Consider the following 19,989-nt stretch of genomic DNA (forward strand, 5'->3'; position numbering starts at 1 on the left):
TGGATTGCCTCTGTAATCTCTTAGCTGCCAGACGGGCCCTTTTTCACAACGATGAAATGTACATAACCTATTTATCCTTTAATATCTTTAACCTTATAAAGGAAGAAACGGCATAATCGAAAGGTTTCTACCTTGGGTGATTACAACGCCTGCTTAATGTGCTAATTCCCAATGCATATACGGTAGCTATGCATGTATATACAGCCCTTACTGTCAATTTTTATTTAAGCATGTTCCAAAAAAAAGGAAGCGATACATAGAACCAAGAAAATGACATTCGTTTTATTAAAAAATACAGTAATAATTTCTCAGCAATAAAAAAAAAGTGACAATAAAGATGAGTGGATTTTTTTAAATCTTTATGTTTAATCACAGTCATTTCATTTTACAGTATTGTAACCATAACGCATCAAATTTGAAAGAAAATTGAAACGTTACCCTTAAGACGAATTAAAAACATTAGGGTCAGTAATATTCAGTTTTAATTAAGATGCAAACATTAGGATACAACACACGTAACAGTCAATGTACAATTACAATATTTAAAACATGCCTCTAAATAGCGACAGAGTCCACTTTAATAAGTTACAAATAAAATATATTATTTGAAAAACTGAAAACACTTTTTTGACACTTTTTATACTGTATGGTACATTTGGTAGTACTGTATATGTCCTAAAACACTGTGTACATTAAGAATGAATCTATCAGCACCACCCGTATGTAACATGCTATTTTGTAATCTTTTGTTTTGAATATGGGTCCACGTAGTGCATGATAGAAATGTGTCCATGTTTAAATATACAGCATAAGATTACCTGTATTTATATACAGAAAAACACTTATCCATGTTTAATTGCTATGCAAGTGTGTATAAATGTAAAATGTATGTACATACATACCCACCCACACACACACACACACGTGTGTATGTATGTGTGTATGTATGTGTGTATGTATGTATGTATGTATGTATGTATCTATCTATATATATATATATATATATATATATATATATATATATATATATATACTGTATATATATATATATATATATATATATATATATATATATATATATATATATATAACATATTCAAAGAGAAAATGATGAGTCTTCCTAAAATGGATGTATTTTACAAAATATATCCCTGTTCTCTCCAATTCATAGCATTACAGAACTATTGTTATAATGTGGTATGGGATTTAATTGTGAATGGATCCGCCACTGTATGAACTTCTTGTCACTTGCCAGGGAGACACATTACATTCTTCTGACAGTTTTGTTTATCGTAGATGTAGCGCCCATTATTCTTAACTCGACTGCGTCACAAATACCCAAATCTCGCCATTTGTTAACCGACGGCCCCCTTTGTTTGTATCGTGCGATATTGACTAAAGTGCTCAAAGCTGGCGTTAGTTCAGAATAACGGGAGCCACAGATCTCACGAACGTCCCACACACCTTAAAAGTATTAATCATGTAAGGTACCGTAGAAGTGTAAAAACAGCCCCAATCGTAACGGGACAGAGACTTCGGCTCCTATTCAATATGCTGTGAAGCCTAGCTCAGGGAGATTTGAGCTCCTTTCACTTGAAAGGGACAATGGCTTCGCAGTCCATTGAATATGAGCCTCTGAAAGCAATCTAAAGGCAAACTACAGTAAGTGCCCATTAAAGCTGCCATACACTGCTGCCATGCGCTCAGAACGAATGCTTCTCTGTAAATATGCTGAGCAAGTCATAGTAACCCGTTTGTGAGTTACTAAGTGGCTTGAAACATGCCTGGTGGTAGCATGCGCACGCAGCAGTCTGATTTACCCTGCATCTATCATTAAACTCTACAACCCCAAAGCGGCCTGAAACACATTGCACAGCAATGTCTCTGGCAGCCAACGCGTTAAAGTAGCAGTGCCCCCGCCTATATATTTCATTACAGATTTCATACTGGTGGAACCTTTAAATAAGTTGTTTTATGCTCGCTAGACAACCCCTATATATGTCAAGCCTGATCTTGACCTGCACTTTCTAAATGCAAGTTACGTTTCAGAGGAAAAATGTAGTTGTTTTTTTTTTAGTCAGTTGTATGTCAGCTGAGACTTTAAATCAGGCAGAGGCAGAAGTACTGGCCCCAGAAACCTACACAGCAAGTATTGTTTGCAACGCACACATGGCTCTTACTTACTGGTGCAGTGAAATCAGTTCAAAGCTGGGTCAGTTTTTCTGCCCCTTCCATACCTTCTGTCCACAGATTCATTTATATAATGTGTAGATTTAAGTAACCTTGTATGTTACTGATAAGGGCATGTCTTGTAAAAACTATGACTGCAAATGACAGCTCATTTTGATATATTCCTTGGAGTTAACCTAAAGAACGTTGGTTAACAAGCACCTGACATTTGATCACTTTGTACACAAATTCTGAATAGATTCTATTCTAAAACAATATTAATGCAGAGAAAAAAAATATTATTATTTTATTTTATATATATATATAGCACCAATGTTTACTGACCTCCAGTAGCTAAAATCAGGTCATGCCTTCTATGGGGAGGGGTGGGGCGGGCGGCCGGGGGAGGGGGGTAAGGAGTGGGTGTTGATATTTCTCTGTTCTTAAAATAAAAACATTGGAGTCTATGGCATTAACTGGTACCAGGTGCAGCAGAATCCATTGCTCCCCCTGATAAAATAGAATATTGAATTATAACGCAGAATATCACAGAGTTTCCATAGGATTCAAGGGCAGTGATAATGCAGAATATCACAACATATCCCACAACACCACGCTAGAGGGATCAATAACCTTTGTAACTTCTGCAGACTAAAAATTCTACAAAACAAGAATTAACCTCACTGTTTCAGAGAAAGCCAGCAATGTGTTCTTCGGCCATCTGAAAGCAAAAGGGTTAAAGCATACAATAGGAGAATGTCATTATCTGGTCCGCCAATATATATATATATCTTGTGTTCCGTTTACCCACTCTAGCAAACCTCTTTCTAATTTTCACATGGCAGACAAGGTTCACACCAGCAGTGAGACACGATGACATAAAGGCAAGGTCAATGGAACCCAATGGGTGCATGAAGTAACTCATGTGTCAACATCTCCGATGGCTCCTTTAGAAACACCACACACATCGGTCTCTAACGAAGGAAAAGAGACAATGTACAGTAGGAGCTTGGACTCAGAGCCCAACGGAGTGATACCAAGATTAACTCCTTGAGTGATACAAATATTAACTCCTTTAGTGACAGAGGTTTGCAGTGGTTTACTCTCCACTGAAGGGTATTTCTGTCATCTAAACATCCAGAATGTTACGTGAAGCTTCTGTGTGGGATTCTGTAATAATTCCTATGTGCTGCGCACCGCACACTGCACTATAATTGTGAAGCACTTTCAGTCCTATTGTGAGAAAAGCGCTATATGAAATAGTTATTATTATAAAGTTATTATTCTCTTGCCACTTTGTGGGTTGCACTTTTGGTATTTTTGCATCACCAGAGGATTTTCTAATCTTTCCTGTTTTCTGATTCTCGTATCCATGCATTGTAATATAACTCGCTGTGCTGAAAATGATCACATTTTATACTGTGCATTCTGTATATTGTTGGCACGGTAAAAAAAAAAAAAAATACGAAAAATAATAATACTTCAAATAGTCATCAAACATGGTGGGCTGTATTAAGTTGTGCTTTGTTCTAAGATACCTTATTGCGCATTAACTAGAATGGGTTTCTTATGGCATAGCACTGGCTAGTAAACATGGACCTGAATATTTTACTATTCGTTGGATAGCTTATATCTGTGTTTAAGATTGTGTTAGTACACAGGGACTGTCACATTTAGACTGACTCAGACCAAACCACGTTACTGTACTTAACTAAATTACAAGATGTAGGGCCATATTTACTAAACAGTTATATGCCATTAGACACCAGGTGCCAGAAGACACCTTGCAGCTTATTTTTCTGGCATAGCACTGATTAGTAAATATTTGCCTTAGAATTGACCTAGATCAGGGGTGGGCAACTCCAGTCCTCAAGGGGCACCAACAGGTCAGGTTTTCAGGATATCCCTGCTTCAGCACAGGTGGCTCAGTCACCTGTGCTGAAGCAGTCTTTGACTGAGTCACCGGTGCAAAAGCATGGATATCCTGAAAACCTGACCTGTTGGTGCCCCTTGAGGACTGGCGTTGCCCACCCCTGACCCAGAGGATTGATATTGCTACAAATGTATCACATCCTATTTACAATTTTTTTAAATCATGCTACTTTGTTGTTTTGTGTTCCACATAACACAGAAATATACAATATAGCCTTTCACTAAAAAAAGAAACCAGAGAATATTGTGTTAGAAAATGGAATACGCAGCAATATGTAATGCTGAAAACAGAGCCCCACGGGATATAAACACATACAAGTGTTTGCACTTGCTTACACAAGTATTTAAGTGTAATTTGGATGACACAATGCCTTGCAGGCCCCTCTGGCAGTAAGAGGGTTAAACAGTTTTAAAATATGCATGATTGTGTCAGCGTGGTGAATTATTCAACCTAAATAGCAGGTTGCCTTCCTAACATGAGCCAAAAATGAAAGCAGCAATCTTGCCTACTTGTTTTCGTTACAGAATTCGAGGCCGGGGCACGGGGAAAGGGTCTTTCTGAGCTTAACTCTGCTATTTCTATTTCTGCTGACCTCCTGATTTTTAGATACCAGATTTGCTGTCGGTGTCTCTTCTCCCGCTAGGGAAATCAAAATGACTGCCTAATGCGCGGGGCCAATCAGAAGCTGCAACATCATCGAAGGGATGACGTCGCGGCTTCCTATTGGATGACAGTGGGCGCCCTCTTTGAAAATCCAGGAAGGAACAACGGCAATTACAAATTGGGACGTATCACGGGAACCTGGTGGTTCAGCTGCGCAGTGTCCCCGATTCCAATGATGTAATAAAAAACAATAGCTACAATAGGCAGATTTGCGGCTTTAAGTGGCAGGTTTCAAAGACAACATTGACAGATAAAATATAAAAGGAATAACATTGTCTTAGTTTCCCTGTGTAAAAAAAACTCAACCTATTCTATCAGCGTTTCTAGTATTTGCCTTCAAGAAAACACAGAGCATATTGTATTTGCTGACTTGCTGTCCATGAATATGTGATTCAAAGTTCCCTGGATAATACAGACAACATTTTCCTGGAGCTTCAAGTTATTTGTGGGGCATTTCAGCTTAAATGCCATGGCACATTGTTACTATAAATACTAGTATTTGTGATATCTCTCCTACGGGTATAATATAGTGTATATGTGTTTGTATTTAGAACACAGTTTTTTTTGCACATTATGGAGCAGGTATAAAGGAGGTTCTGAGACTAAAGCATTAAATGATTACCCTCATGACAGATGTTCATGACTTTTTACTAAACCATTCTTTAAATAATATATAATTTGTCTGATATCATTCTTAGGTTTTTTTTGTTTGTTTGTTTGTTTTTTTAGAAAAAGTTAACAATTAACCTGTGGAAATGTTGAATTCCTTGCATTAAATGCAGGCTACTTCTTCATCACTTAAATATATAATGCAATGAGTACGCAGCTGTTAAGCCTCCCACATTGCAGCGGGACCCACACAACGCGCCAGCAGGAGCAGACGCCATTGTAATGGCGTAAGCCGAGCGTGAAAACGAGGCTACTGCCCCATTGCACCCGCTGGCGCGTGCCAACAGCACCGATGGTTATTTCCTTCAGGAAAAAAAACTCCTATTTCCTGCTTTATATTGTTTTCTTAATAATTTACAGTACATCAATGCAGAAAAGCAGAGGTCCCTGCTGCCCTAGAGGTAGGGGAACTAAAAGATATTAAGGAGGGATCTCAATACACATTAAAAGCCTCTTTGATGTTTAAATGTGGCAAGACTGAAAACACCTGATAATCGACACACATAAGACAATGTTATACTCTGAAGCATAGGGGTGACCAACTCCAGTCCTCAAGGGTCACCAACCGGTCAGGTGTTTAGCATATCCCTGCTTCAGCACAGGTGGCTCAATCCGTGGCTCCGTCGTTGACTGAGCCACCAGTGCTGAAGAAGGAATATCCTAAACACCTGACTGGTTGGTGGCCCTTGAGGACTGGAGTTGGCCAACCCTTCCTGTAGCAGATTTACCAAAGAGTTTTACTACAGTAAGTGGCAACAAGCAAACTGCTGCTCAGCGAATGCTTTATACACAGTACCTGCTGTCATTAAGGAGTATGAACTTCTACTAAGAGGTGCATTCCAGCCTAGCAGGAAAGGTAACTAATAGCCATCATATGTTTAATCTGTGCGATGGAGGCCTTTATTAAAACCTTCTGTTGCCAGAGGCAGAGCAATGCGTTGCTGGCCTTTCCGGAAGAATAATCTTTACACAACAGCTAACACAATTATAACTATTCCCACAACTTATTTAAATAGTCATTTTGGTTATTGCACCAGCCACCAACAATCCCGCCACGGAACACACCACACTCACTCTGTAAGATATAATCACACGTGGGACAGCTTATTCTATGAATACATGAATGACCCAATTCATGAACATATATTCTAAATCTGTACATGTCAGAATAATCACCGAGTATTGAACCAGGCGCTATACACATTTTCACTCCAGTAAAAAGGATGAGATTTGACTATGGTACAGTCATGTTAGTGATAACGAAGAGATTTGTTTGCATGCATTAAAATCGAGTCATTTTGGCATTTCACAATTAGCGTGATCTGATATGGTCGTTACATTTGTTGTTTTCAGCACCGTTTAATATTTTGAGGACCTAGGCCCTTATTCTGTAAACTGCGATAGCGTCAATCTGGTGTTATCACACGGAAAACCCTATTGAAGTGAATGGGTCTTTCCGTGCCAGATAGGATAGTACCAATCTTACTGAATCAGCGCCTGCATCAATCCCAAATCTAGTATGTTGGGCCCCCTGACTGCTCAAGAGGATAGCTCAATCATTATGTAATATATTTACTTTTGTGCAGTTTCCGAAGCATGTATATCAAATATATTACATTATATATATATATATATATGTATTTAAAAATGCGCCTTAAACAGCATGTTCAAAGCATGTTCAAAGCATGTTTTGATCATGTAAATAAAACTCGAGGTATAATATTCCCATTTTTACTAGTACACACACTGGAAAGGGATGAGGAACTCAGGGGGATTTGCCCAAATAATCCATTATGATACAATCGTCAACAGAAGAGAACATAAAAGCAAGTGAAAATAATGATGAAAACAAGTGTGCAGTGAGAGAAATGCATTTCTTGCTTACTAATGTTCAGTACCGCCACTGTATATAACAATGAAAGTTAAAGTTGCAGTTCAAGCTGCCGTTTTTAAAATATATATATATTTTTTTTCCCATTCAATATGTGCATCAGCACAATCTGCACACTACAAGTGATTAGCTAAGCTGCAGATCAATCCGGTCTCCTGTAATCGATCGCTTGCTCCGGGTTATTTAATTCAGTTCTTGCACAGCATTCTGGGCAATGTAGTCCTGGAATATGATTGACTGGGTAGTTACTAGATACAATTGGTTCACTGCTAGAGACAGGGCGGGTCTCAAGAGCCAGAGCCTATCAGAAGGGGGCTGTCACTTTGGAAATGCTTCCTACATTAGAAACATTAAAAATGTCTTTCAAACATTTTTTTTAAATGCTACAAGTATTTTCTCATAGTACAGAACTGATTTATTAAAAATTACACACATGTAGGATATTGCTTGAACTGCAGTTTTAATAGGAATGTCAGAAGCTGTAGATAGACATATTTTGAAACACTGATTTTCAAAGCTTAAGCATTATATATAAGGGCATAGGGATTGATCAAATATTTAATTTAGTTCTGTATTGGGGCCAAAAGGTAGCAATTAAAGTTAGAGTTTACGTGAATTTGGAACAAATCTTTGTAAACCTCCCAAAACATCTATATATTGTTTAAAGCATTATTTTCACTTTATATTACCAAATGCAAGAATGACGTACATTTCACACTGTACAGAAAACAGCCAGTTAAGGAGGGGACAATTATACACAAGCAGTTTAAAATGATTGGGATGCAATTAATGCCTTTTCCAAACCCAACTAAAATAGCACTTCCAACATAATCCAGTTTAAGGTCCAGACGTGTTTAACATCATTGTTCAAAACCTGTGGAGTCCTCACTTCCTCATGTCTCAGCAAGATACCCATGCAACATCTGTACAAGGCAGTCTTTTCGTTGAAGCTCAGGGAGACCATGTCAAGATGGCAAGTGTCATTGTTGTTGACACAACGTTGGCAATATGTGCATGAAATATCAGTAATCGGAGTATGATTTCACAGCACCTGTCATCAAAAAAGATGGGTTCAGTGTACTCGCCGCGATGATAGGCTTTTTGGCAATGTATAACAATGGTTAACCACAAAAGGTAATGTCAACCACATTCAACGCAATGCATTGTCCCTCCATTGCTAAAGGTGATAGGCAAGTATGAAAAAAATGCACACCAGGTTTTTTTTTGTTTGTTTTTTTATAAAAGACAGGCCTATGCAGAAAAAAAAGTGTGACAGGATTGCCTTTTCTTTTCATAAGGCAGCACGTTACCTCTACTCTGTTGGAAATGACGGGTTTTAGTATTTTTTTTTTAAAATGTCAGAACTTGGCTTGCTTCAGCTTATCGATGTGATAACACAGCTTCAGGGCGGGTCCCAGTTTTAGTCCCAAATATTTCATAACCATGTCGCTCCTCAGCAGCAGCAAGGCGTTACCGTCAATCTCCTGTTTGGGGAAGAAAGGAGGGGTGTTATACGAATACACGGGGATTCCGGTTTTAGGTTTTTTAATAAAAAAAACAGCATCAACTGAGTATCGTTTTAAACCCAGTTAAAAAAACGACTTGAAGCATCATTTCCTACTGAATTAGACCTCTTGTAGCAGCCCAGCCACAGGTAGGAGATGAAGGCAGCACAAGGGGAGTATGTAAAATGTTTTTTAAAAAAAAGCATAGATAAGCACCAAAATGTGTCATTTTTTGTTCCTTGGGAACACTGTTAAACAGATTTTTTTTAAAGCATTGAAAACACTGGACAAACCAAAAAAATAAATAAACACCGAAAAACAGACATCCCTAATTTTACTGTATAGGAACCTTAATAATTGTGGGGTACAAACAGTGCCATTGGAATGTATCAATAAATGACTCAATGATTCTGATGTCCTGTAATTCCAGGTGTGTTGTCATGAAAATGTCAGAACCACAGGGGGAAAGAATGGAAGGGCTTTGGATTGTACATAGTCTGTTGAACATTAATGAATGAGTTAACTTGTGAAACCAATAAAACCAGACAAACAAAAGTAGGGTAGAAGTGTTACCTTTAATGCCTTGTGGCTATCAAGCTTTCAAGCTTGTAAGGGCACCTCACACCCTTAGGCTGCGCTTACAGTGCCGGCGACGCGACGTCGCCCGAAAACAAATGTATTGCCACCATTGCGTGCGCTTATAGTAAGCGCGGAGCGACGGCAGCAACGTGAAATTTGGAAGCCAGTCAAATTTGATTTTTCAGAGGCTGTCGCCACATGTGACAGCCTCTGAACCAATCAATGACCTGGTCGCCCACGACGTCGCCGCAAAGTGAATTACAATGTTCGCTAGCGGGGACGGGTGACGCCACCCGTCACGTCGCTGTCGCGCGCACTATAAGTGCGGCCTTACCCTGACCAAATTGCATTTACTTTTTTGCATTACTATGTTACTTTGTGTATCAGACTGATTTACATCTGTATATCCAGACTTACTTACCATGCTCTAATTGTGTCAATAAAACCAACAAACTATTAAGAGGTTAAAATAAGTTCAATATCCCGGTAAAAAACGGCCGCATACAGAAGACCTACAGTAAGCAGAAGTCACAGGGATATTTAACAATGATTTACCCTAGAATGAAGTACAGCAAAGCACAACGGTATGGGGATTACCCTTCATCAGGTGGATTTAATAATAACAGAGTAAATACATAACCCCATTAAATACACAAAGCATAGGTGCAGTCGCCCCGCCTCAGAATATGCACCAACTCAAATACGTCTACACTACAGACAGTAAAAGAATCTCAGACAATCCATTATGTGAGACGAGTTCCCACCACGGCCATCTTTCCCATCATTAAAATACGGCAGTAGATTTTTTTACTAAATGCTTCGATCTCCATCGTGGAGGATTTATAACATTACCAGAGGTTGCAAAGTTTGAAATTCACTCTTATTGTTGTAAGTATTAGAGAGAGAAAAAAAAGACGGGGTGTGAGCCGAGCACGTGCGTTCTAAGTGAAACTTCTTTGTGTTTTGTCACTGACATTGTAGTTTGATTTTGATGTTTTTGATTGAATTAAAGACTTTTGAGAGAATAAAATTACTGGTACTTTGGCAGTTTTGGTTATATCCAACATAGATTTTTAGTACTGTGAGATTAGCGTGCGTGTGAATTACTTCTGTTACGCATTTTCATCTCCATGAAGGAGTTTTAGTCTTTTAGTCTTTCTACCCATGCGCAGGCGGTGCTGGACACTTCTACGCATGCACAGGCGGTGCTGGACACTTCTACGCATGCGCAGGCGGTGCTGGACACTTCTACGCATGCGCAGGCGGTCCTGGACACCTCTATGCATGTGCAGGCGGTGCTGGACACTTGTACGCATTCGCAGGTGGTGCTGGTCGCTTCTATGCATGCGCAGGTGGTGCTGGACACTTCTACGCATGTGCAGGTGGTGCTGGACACTTCTACGCATGCACAGGCGGTGCCGGACACTTCTACGCATATGCAGGCGGTGCTGGACACTTCTACGCATGCGCAGGTGGTCCTGGACACCTCTATGCATGTGCAGGCGGTGCTGGACACTTGTACACATTCGCAGATGGTGCTGGTCGCTTCTATGCATGCGCAGGTGGTGCTGGACACTTCTACGCATGTGCAGGTGGTGCTGGACACTTCTACACATGCACAGGCAGTGCTGGACACTTATACGCATGTGCAGGTGGTGCTGGACACTTCTACGCATGTGCAGGCGGTGCTGGACACTTCTACACATGCACAGGCGGTGCTGGACACTTCTACGCATGCACAGGCAGTGCTGGACACCTCTATGCATGTGCAGGCGGTGCTGGACACTTGTACGCATTCGCAGGTGGTGCTGGTCGCTTCTATGCATGCGCAGGTGGTGCTGGACACTTCTACGCATGTGCAGGTGGTGCTGGACACTTCTACGCATGCACAGGCGGTGCCGGACACTTCTACGCATATGCAGGCGGTGCTGGACACTTCTACGCATGCGCAGGTGGTCCTGGACACCTCTATGCATGTGCAGGCGGTGCTGGACACTTGTACACATTCGCAGATGGTGCTGGTCGCTTCTATGCATGCGCAGGTGGTGCTGGACACTTCTACGCATGTGCAGGTGGTGCTGGACACTTCTACACATGCACAGGCAGTGCTGGACACTTATACGCATGTGCAGGTGGTGCTGGACACTTCTACGCATGTGCAGGCGGTGCTGGACACTTCTACACATGCACAGGCGGTGCTGGACACTTCTACGCATGCACAGGCAGTGCTGGACACCTCTATGCATGTGCAGGCGGTGCTGGACACTTGTACGCATTCGCAGGCGGTGCTGGTCGCTTCTATGCATGAGCAGGTGGTGCTGGATGCTTCTACGCATGTGCAGGCGGTGCTGGATGCATCTACGCATGCGCAGGCGGTGCTGGATGCTTCTACGCATGTGCAGGCGGTGCTGGATGCTTCTATGCATGTGCAGGCAATGCTGGATGCTTCTATGCATGCACAGGCGGTGCTGGATGTTTCTACACATGCGTAGGCGGTGCTGCATGCGTCTATGCATGCGTAGGCGGTGCTGGACACTTCTACGCATGCACGTGGCGCTGCCCACTTCTGTGCATGCGCAAGTGGTGCTGGCCGCTCGTGAACGCGCCTGTCGCTTTTTCATCTCCAGCAATAATTTTTAGTGCTGTGAGATTAGCTAGCGGTGGGCGCGTGCGTGTATTCGTGCACGCTCCTTACTTCCGTTATGCATTTTTGTCTCCATGAAGGAGTTTTGTCCCATGAGAATTTAGTAGGTGCCAGCAAAGAAGTTTCACTTCACAAAGTGTAATTGGACACAGTGTTATTTTTCATCTTCTGTTTGTGATTGCGTCAAATGCAAGAATCCTTACATTGTCATAACTCTTGCATTTAACACAGCAACCTTTTCCATGCATTACAGTTTGCACTAGACCAAAAAAAACTAATATAACCCTATCGCTTACCTATTTAATGTGATAAAATACAGAATGTGATAACTATTTATTGAACAACAATAAAAAGACAAAGATTTCAAACTGCTAGCAACAAATGTTCCTTAAATCTACATCGTCTACTAACAGTCATTAAAAAATGACATTATAAAATGTCTACTTTCCAAACAACTCCCGTACCTGAAGAACACTGTGAGGTTTAGAAGCGTGAAAGCTATAAATAGATAAAAAGGTGAACCGCGCCACAGTGAATAATGAAAACCAAACCAATAAAAACCAAACCAATAAAATGTAATGTCCAAATGGAGTCCTATTAAAGTTGGTATTCAAGGATTCTCACGTCAACGATGTAATATGTGAAAAGAAGAAGAAAAACAAATTATGGTGCAGTAAATCAAACAAGGGGGTGAAAAGATGGGACTGAACACACAAGACAAACAGGGCATACAAAACAAGACAAACACACGTGAAACGTAACACTAGCACAGGCATATTAATAAAGAAAAGCTGATTTAATAAGGTGGAGGGTGAATGAGACACGCATCCGGAGGGGCAAAATTACAACCCTACTCACAAGATGCCAGCTAAAACAAGCAGCGAACTGGGGACACGCAGCTGGGCTTCCAAGATAGCGACCGGGATCCTCTCACTGGCGTCCTCACGTGACAGGGGTGAAAGGCTGAATCCCTCAAGTGATACGACTTCCGGACGGATGTGACGTCACGTCCGCTGGAGATCCACACCAGACGTTCTTAGAGCACTAGTCCTCCACTGGTGAGCCGCAATGTCCTCATAAATCAGCCGCTTGACTTAAAATCGCCAGATACACACTTCTCCAAACCTGGAACAGCACTAAAAACACTGGAAACTTCCCGACACGTTTCGTACGCATGCGCGTACTTCTTCAAGGGATGTGATATCCCGGTCGCCATCTTGGAAGCCCAGCTGCATGTCGCCAGTTCGCTGCTTGTTTTATCTGGCATCTTGTGAGTAGGGTTGTAATTTTGCCCCTCCGGATGCGTATCTCATTCACCCTCCACCTTATTAAATCAGCTTTTCTTTATTAATATGCCTGTGCTAGTGTTACGTTTCACGTGTGTTTGTCTTGTTTTGTATGCCCTGTTTGTCTTGTGTGTTCAGTCCCATCTTTTCACCCCCTTGTTTGATTTACTGCACCATAATTTGTTTTTCTTCTTCTTTTCACATATTACATCGTTGACGTGAGAATCCTTGAATACCAACTTTAATAGGACTCCATTTGGACATTACATTTTATTGGTTTGGTTTTTATTGGTTTGGTTTTCATTATTCACTGTGGCGCCGGTTCACCTTTTTTTCTATTTGTGCTTTGACTGACTGTACTGTCAGTTTTTACCTGGCTGCCAGTTTTTTAACACATAAGTGTTTTAATCTATATATTAGCGCTGTTTTACACCATTCTTTTTTCTGTGAAAGCTATAAAACCTTGTTGGCCCAATAAAATGTACGTACATACTACTTTATTTTTCCTTTAAGTTCTCTACATACTGTACAATACATCGCCGTATGACGTGAAATGTCCCAAAAAACAGTCTGATAGTAAAAGTCCTGAAGTGTCTTTTTCAGTGATAATCCTCCTAAAGCATAAGAAAGAATAACCAGACCATTGCTCAGCAGACAAACTCAGCAGATATTATTCCTGCACGCACACAATTGCCAACTTACAGCATGATCTGTAAAAGCTTGTGATTGATATAAGCTGTGCTTTGACTAACGGTTTTCTTCCTGGATCCACGAATCCCACGTAGTCCCCAGCACGATATCCAGGGTGAGTCCACACACCATACACCAGTCGTTTACCCCAAAATAATGAGATAGAAAATATATAATAAAATGTGACATAAACTGCATTCTTAACAAATATTTGCAGTGCCATAAAATGCCCTCAAAACCACATATAATGAACGCAAGAATATGTTACATTTAGATAACAACAAAGCACTAATACCCCTCATGGATGATAGAGGTAAAGGGATTGGCTTAGCACTTCCACTAAAAAAACATGGATTCTGGACATATCTTATTTCTGAGATAACATTAAAATGTACACTTCCAAAATATCCAAAAAAAAGTTAAAAAAATAACATACTTCAGACATAAAATATAAAATATTAAAATGATAGAAAACAACCAATGATCCAAAACAGAATGGTTCCTAATTTCAATTATTCAAAAATGCTGCCAAATCGAATTCAATGTTTAAGCTCTCTGGCGTCAAGGTTTTAAGCGTATATATCCAGAAACTTTACGCTTTATATATATACGCTTAAAACCCTGACGCCAGGTGGCTTAAACATTGAATTCGATTTGGCAGCATTTTTGAAAAATTGAAATTAGGAACCATTCTGTTTTGGATCATTGGTTGTTTTCTATAATTTTAATATTTTATATTATGTGTATGAAGAATGTTATTTTTAACTTTTTTTTTTGGATATTTTGGAAGTGTACATTTTAATGTTATCTCAGAAATGAGATATATCCAGAATCCATGTTTTTTTAGTGGAAGTGCTAAGCCAATCCCTTTACCTCTATCATCCATGTGGGGTTTTAGTGCTTTGTTGTTATCTAAATGTAACATTTTCTTGCGTTCATTATATGTGGTTTTGAGGGCATTTTATTGCACTGCAAATATTTGTTAAGAATGCAGTTTATGTCACGTTTTATTATATATTTTTTACGAGGTCTTTTCCCTTCACATAAGGAGTGCAAGGGTAAATTGACTTTTTAGGTTATAAAATAGCAATCACCATCAGACGAGCTCCAAAAACCCCTGAGGAAGTGACACTCCTGGTCACGAAACGCATAGGGTGGAGCCTAATTGCGTTCTGCAGGCATTGAGGTGGATACTTGGACAAAGCAGTGACGTCATCGGGGGAGGTGTCGGAAGGATTCGTGGCCGTGAGGAAAGGAGAGAGAGAGATGCCGACCCTCTGCTGCTGACTGCCAAGCTCCTGTTTCAAACTGCGGACGGCAACAGTGTATCAGGAGTCAAGACTTGACACATTGTAAGTGTGTTTTTGTCTTGTTTTATATGTTTTATTAAAGTGTCCCACAGTATTGCACCATTTCTATCTCATTATTTTGGGGTAAACGACTGGTGTATGGTGTGTGGACTCACCCTGGATATCGTGCTGGGGACTACGTGGGATTCGTGGATCCAGGAAGAAAACCGTTGGTCAAAGCACAGCTTATATCAATCACAAGCTTTTACAGATCATTCTGTAAGTTGGCAATTGTGTGCGTGCAGGAATAATATCTGCTGAGTTTGTCTGCTGAGCAATGGTCTGGTTATTCTTTCTTAGGCTAAGGCCCCGCTCCCTCCGTCAGCGCGCCCGCACTGCAGACAGGCGGGGCGCTGACAGACACAGACCGATATGCGGTCTGTAGGGAGCGGGAGCCGGAGCGGGAGGTGGGCGGGAGTGGGAGGTTTGAGCGGGAGGGGGGCGTGGCTTGAGCGGAGGGACCCGCTACTCTCCCCCCCTCCCTCCCTCCACGGGCTCGGGCTGGCACTCATACACACACGCAGACACACACACACACTCAGACACACTCACGCACTCAGACACACACATACACACACGCAGGCACTCTCTCACACACACACACATGCACGCACGCAGGCAGGCACTCATACACATACACACACACACAGAGGCAGGCACTCTCGCACTCAGGCACACACATACACAAACACAGATAGGCACTCAGACACACATACACACACACAAACAGGCACTCAGACACACACACAGACAGGCACTCACGCTGCTTTCCCCCCACACTCCTCCCCGCTCCCCGAAGCCTCTCTAGCTGTGCAGCCAGGGGGGACCGGGACCGGCTCGGGAGGATTCCCCTACTAGTGGGGAACTCGCGTGTGGCCGCCCGCGCCACCGAGCGCAGCGGGTCCCAGGCCTTATGCTTTAGGAGGATTATCACTGAAAAAGACACTTCAGGATTTTTACTATCAGACTGTTTTTTTGGGGGTCATTTCATTGGCATCACCACGGACATTGAAATTGGTATTTTTAGTATCTTTAAACATTCTATCGTGCCGGGATTGCATTTCCAATTGTTGTCAATGTTGTAGCAAGTTTTTGGGGAAAACTTGTATGTTAGATTCCCCTTGGCAGCCATTCCTTTCAAAAGTATTCTAGTATAAGGAGTTTCCATATCATTACATGCACTTTAAATTATAATTTAAGCACGTGCACTATAAATTAGTTAAGATTAGGTGCATTTAGGTCATTAGGCACATTTTAGGTCAAGCGCTTTTTGTATGTTTTTTGTATGTCTTTGTAGTTAGTGTTTTATTCTGACAGTATGACATGTGACTCACATGACTACTCCTGAACTCTTATTGACTCTCCGGTAGAAACCTGATGCACACGGGACAAAATAGATGCTAATTACCTGTTGCTAAACTTCTATTTCTTGATTTTTTTACACCATTACTGCTGCATAATAGCAGCCTGGAGCCCCTCGGTGACAGGGCACCTGACCGCAGGGGCTAGGCTCCCTTCTCTTCCCTCCCCCTCCCCCTCACCTTTGGTGCCGGTTCACGTGCTGCTTCCCCTCCCCCTCCAGCTTGACTGGATTCCATGCTGTTTCCCCTCCCCAGTGTCACGGGGGAGGGGGGGCGGAGCTAAGGGGTTTCAAAGGAGCGCAGGGGAGGGAGGGCAGTCTGCTCCCTGAAAAGAAGTTCACGCCCACCCGCCCCTTTGTTTGGGTAATACCATGACAATCGTATAATATATTGTACATTATGTTGTATTTTCTTCCTTTTCAGAAATAACTATCCACGGGAAGGATCCAGGCAGGGAGTAATCTGATTGCCAATTCTTGGAGTCGGGAAGGAATTCATTTCCCCCCTTATGAGATATCTTTGGAGGTTATATCACTGGGGTTTTGTTTGCCTTCCTCTGGATAAAAATACTGTAGGTGAGGATACAGGATAAAGTATCTGTCTAAATTTAGCATAGGTTGGACTTGATGGACGTATGTCTTTTCAACCACATCTACTATGTAACTATGTCTGCCATGTTTGAGGTGGGCACTGCATGGCATGTGTTGCCTACGTCGGGCGCCCGGCTTGGTGGGTGTGCGGGCCGTGGTTGGGGTGCCATCGGCCTTTACCCGGGGGGAGAGCACGCTGGCAGGATTGGCACTTACCAGGGTTTATTTGTGTAAATAAAGCCGTGGCCTTTGTACCTCCAGTCCTTTATTGTGTGTTTAGTTATTTATTTATATGTGGGTTGGGGGAGGGAAGGGGAGCTTCATCGCAGGCTCCAAGGTCAAGCATTTCAAGTGAATGGCCATTGGCCAGTATGGTGCAGGACAATCTACAATCCCTTTATACATAAGTCTCTTAGATAGCATTCTGCTTTATTATACCTACAGTATGTGCTCCGGCATATTGTTGCTGGATTGAATTTTAGTACCTTTACCTAAAAAATGTATAAAGATTTGTCAGAAATGCCAACAAACCCCTGTGGACTCATTTCATGATACATTTCCACATTGTACTGCTCCAACAGCAGACATACAAGGTCAGATGAAAAGCTTATTTATGAACTGCTACTAAGGTATGCATTCCAAAAGTTAGACTAGTTACTGAAGGTCAGTGTTGTTTGGAACTTCAAAAGAATTCCCAGAGATGTTAATCTCTGAGATCCAAAATCGGTGAGAGCATTTCAATGGAAAAGTACAGTTTTTTTTTCTGTGAGACGCCCTTAAAGTCTGTGCTTATACTAAAAATCTGTAAAAAAACCCATCTTCATCGGTAAACGAGGTAAACGATATAACTTTCTGGGGAAATGATTGCTGATCTGCAGTGCAATGTATTTGTAAGCCTTGTTAGGAGGAATTTCTGCGCTATATTGCAACATTTATTTCAGAAATGTCGTGTAGTAGTAAAACGAGCACATTTGTACCTCAGAGTAAGTTTAACTGTTTCATGACCGTTTCCGACTTACATGTTTTCTGAAAAGATCGACGTGAGGTCCTAATGCATGAGGATCCGCATCCTTCACAAACCAGACAACGTCTTCAACACTCCAGTTGGAAGGGTCTTTGCTGGTTGGTCTAATGGCGTCCGGGTTGTCAGGGGAAGGGCTTGAGGCTGTAAAGAAAAACATAAAATATTTCGTGTATTTTTAGATGTCTCAGCTACATTAATGAAAAGTGTAATTTTGTGCATCGGAGTTCAACTGACACGATAATGGTGGTTCAACATAGAGCAATAAGAGGAGGCCGGGAGGAATTACAAGACATACGGTACTAATCATAACGGCCTGTATCACGTTCTGATTCTACTGCAGCCTTTTGTCTCTCTGTGTTCCGTATTAATATATTAATAAATCCCCATGGCGTGAGTTGACATATGGTACTGTAAATCTACAGATCTGTATCAACAGTAACAAATGTCATTAAGATGTTTCATCTATTTCATCCAGGTGATAAAGTATTTAACCAATACAGAAATATGTGTCTTTTGACAACAGGAAATTATGTGTCAAATTTATTTCACTGGCACCTGCATATGGGAAGTGTTTATTAGGAGTAAATGGAGGTGGTGTATTTTGCGTGTATATTATAATAGTAAGTTTTATTTATTCTGTCATTTGGCCCCACTTTTGGTGCATCAGTTGAACCATATGTTTGAGTTGGCATGAGCCCATTCTGCGTCAAAAGTATCAAATATAACCTTAAAAGCAGAGTTTCTTACATGTCACAGATGGTAAAAGATAGTTGGCCGTCAGCAGTGCTACTTCAGAAGATACCTTCCATCACAGCTTCGTAAACGCAGTCCTTTAGGTCCCAATTACTTGTATGGGTCCATAAGGTGTCTTCAAGTATGGATGGTATGTTATGGAGCAGCACTTCTTAGTAAATATGGTGTTTATTATTTAGTGACATAAAAATGTGATATATATATTTTGTTACCACTTCTGTTTCCATCAAGGTAGGTTCCGTTCCTGGTGGGACTTGACGTCTGTCGCCGTAAGCCTGCAGATGACGGCCCTCCGGAGCACATCTGGCTGGAGCGAAGGTTACAGGATGAAGATGATCCCCCTCCTCCTCCAAGACGCCCTTCCCCAGAGTTCTGCCTCATAGGGTACAGGGAACCCATGTAGTTAAAGGCAGAATCGGAGGGGTCAACACTGTATCGTTTTTTGTTCACAGGATCAATTAGGTAATCTTCAGGTATGACCGTTTCTGCTGAGAGAAAGGCAATGGCATGACCACTAAAAACACACCATTTGAACGAATTGCTAAATAACACTGTGGGCTATATTTACTAAGGGGTGCCAGGCCATAAGATCATTTCCGCCTTCAAGTGAATAGGCCGTAAGATGTCTTGTGGCATAGTAACGTTTAGTAAATATTGCCATATATTCTTTTAGGTCGGATGAAAATATATGTTAGTGCAGCTGTACTGGACACAACAAAAAAACATTTGCATCCATCTGGTGTACATTTTCACGTCATTTATATAGGGGAACTGTACAGTAGTGGCCATCCAGTGTGAAAAGTGCGATAGTATGGGTGGTGATAGTACGATATTACCACACCACTACTTTCTGTATATAAAGATCCTTGGTGCCACTCAGTAC

The 19,989-nt window shown here is 41.4% G+C and overlaps 1 protein-coding gene across 3 annotated transcripts in view; it reads right to left on the reverse strand.

Annotated features, from left to right (window-relative positions):
• Positions 1-1,995: 1,995 nt before the first annotated feature.
• The window catches only part of SCML4 (Scm polycomb group protein like 4), a 152,557-nt gene continuing 134,563 nt past the window's right edge, over positions 1,996-19,989 (reverse strand). For 2 of the 3 annotated variants that reach the window (XM_075597565.1, XM_075597563.1), the window contains 3 exons: positions 19,319-19,594; positions 18,349-18,494; positions 1,996-8,809 (listed from right to left, as the gene is read on the reverse strand). In XM_075597565.1, coding sequence (XP_075453680.1) covers positions 8,684-8,809; positions 18,349-18,494; positions 19,319-19,594 — 548 coding nt within the window. In that variant the 3' untranslated portion in view covers positions 1,996-8,683. The remainder of the gene's footprint in view (positions 8,810-18,348; positions 18,495-19,318; positions 19,595-19,989) is intronic. The other variant, XM_075597564.1, reaches the window with a different exon arrangement.

The sequence above is a fragment of the Ascaphus truei genome, chromosome 4, assembly GCF_040206685.1.
Source record: "Ascaphus truei isolate aAscTru1 chromosome 4, aAscTru1.hap1, whole genome shotgun sequence".
Classification (NCBI taxonomy): Eukaryota; Metazoa; Chordata; class Amphibia; order Anura; family Ascaphidae; genus Ascaphus; species Ascaphus truei.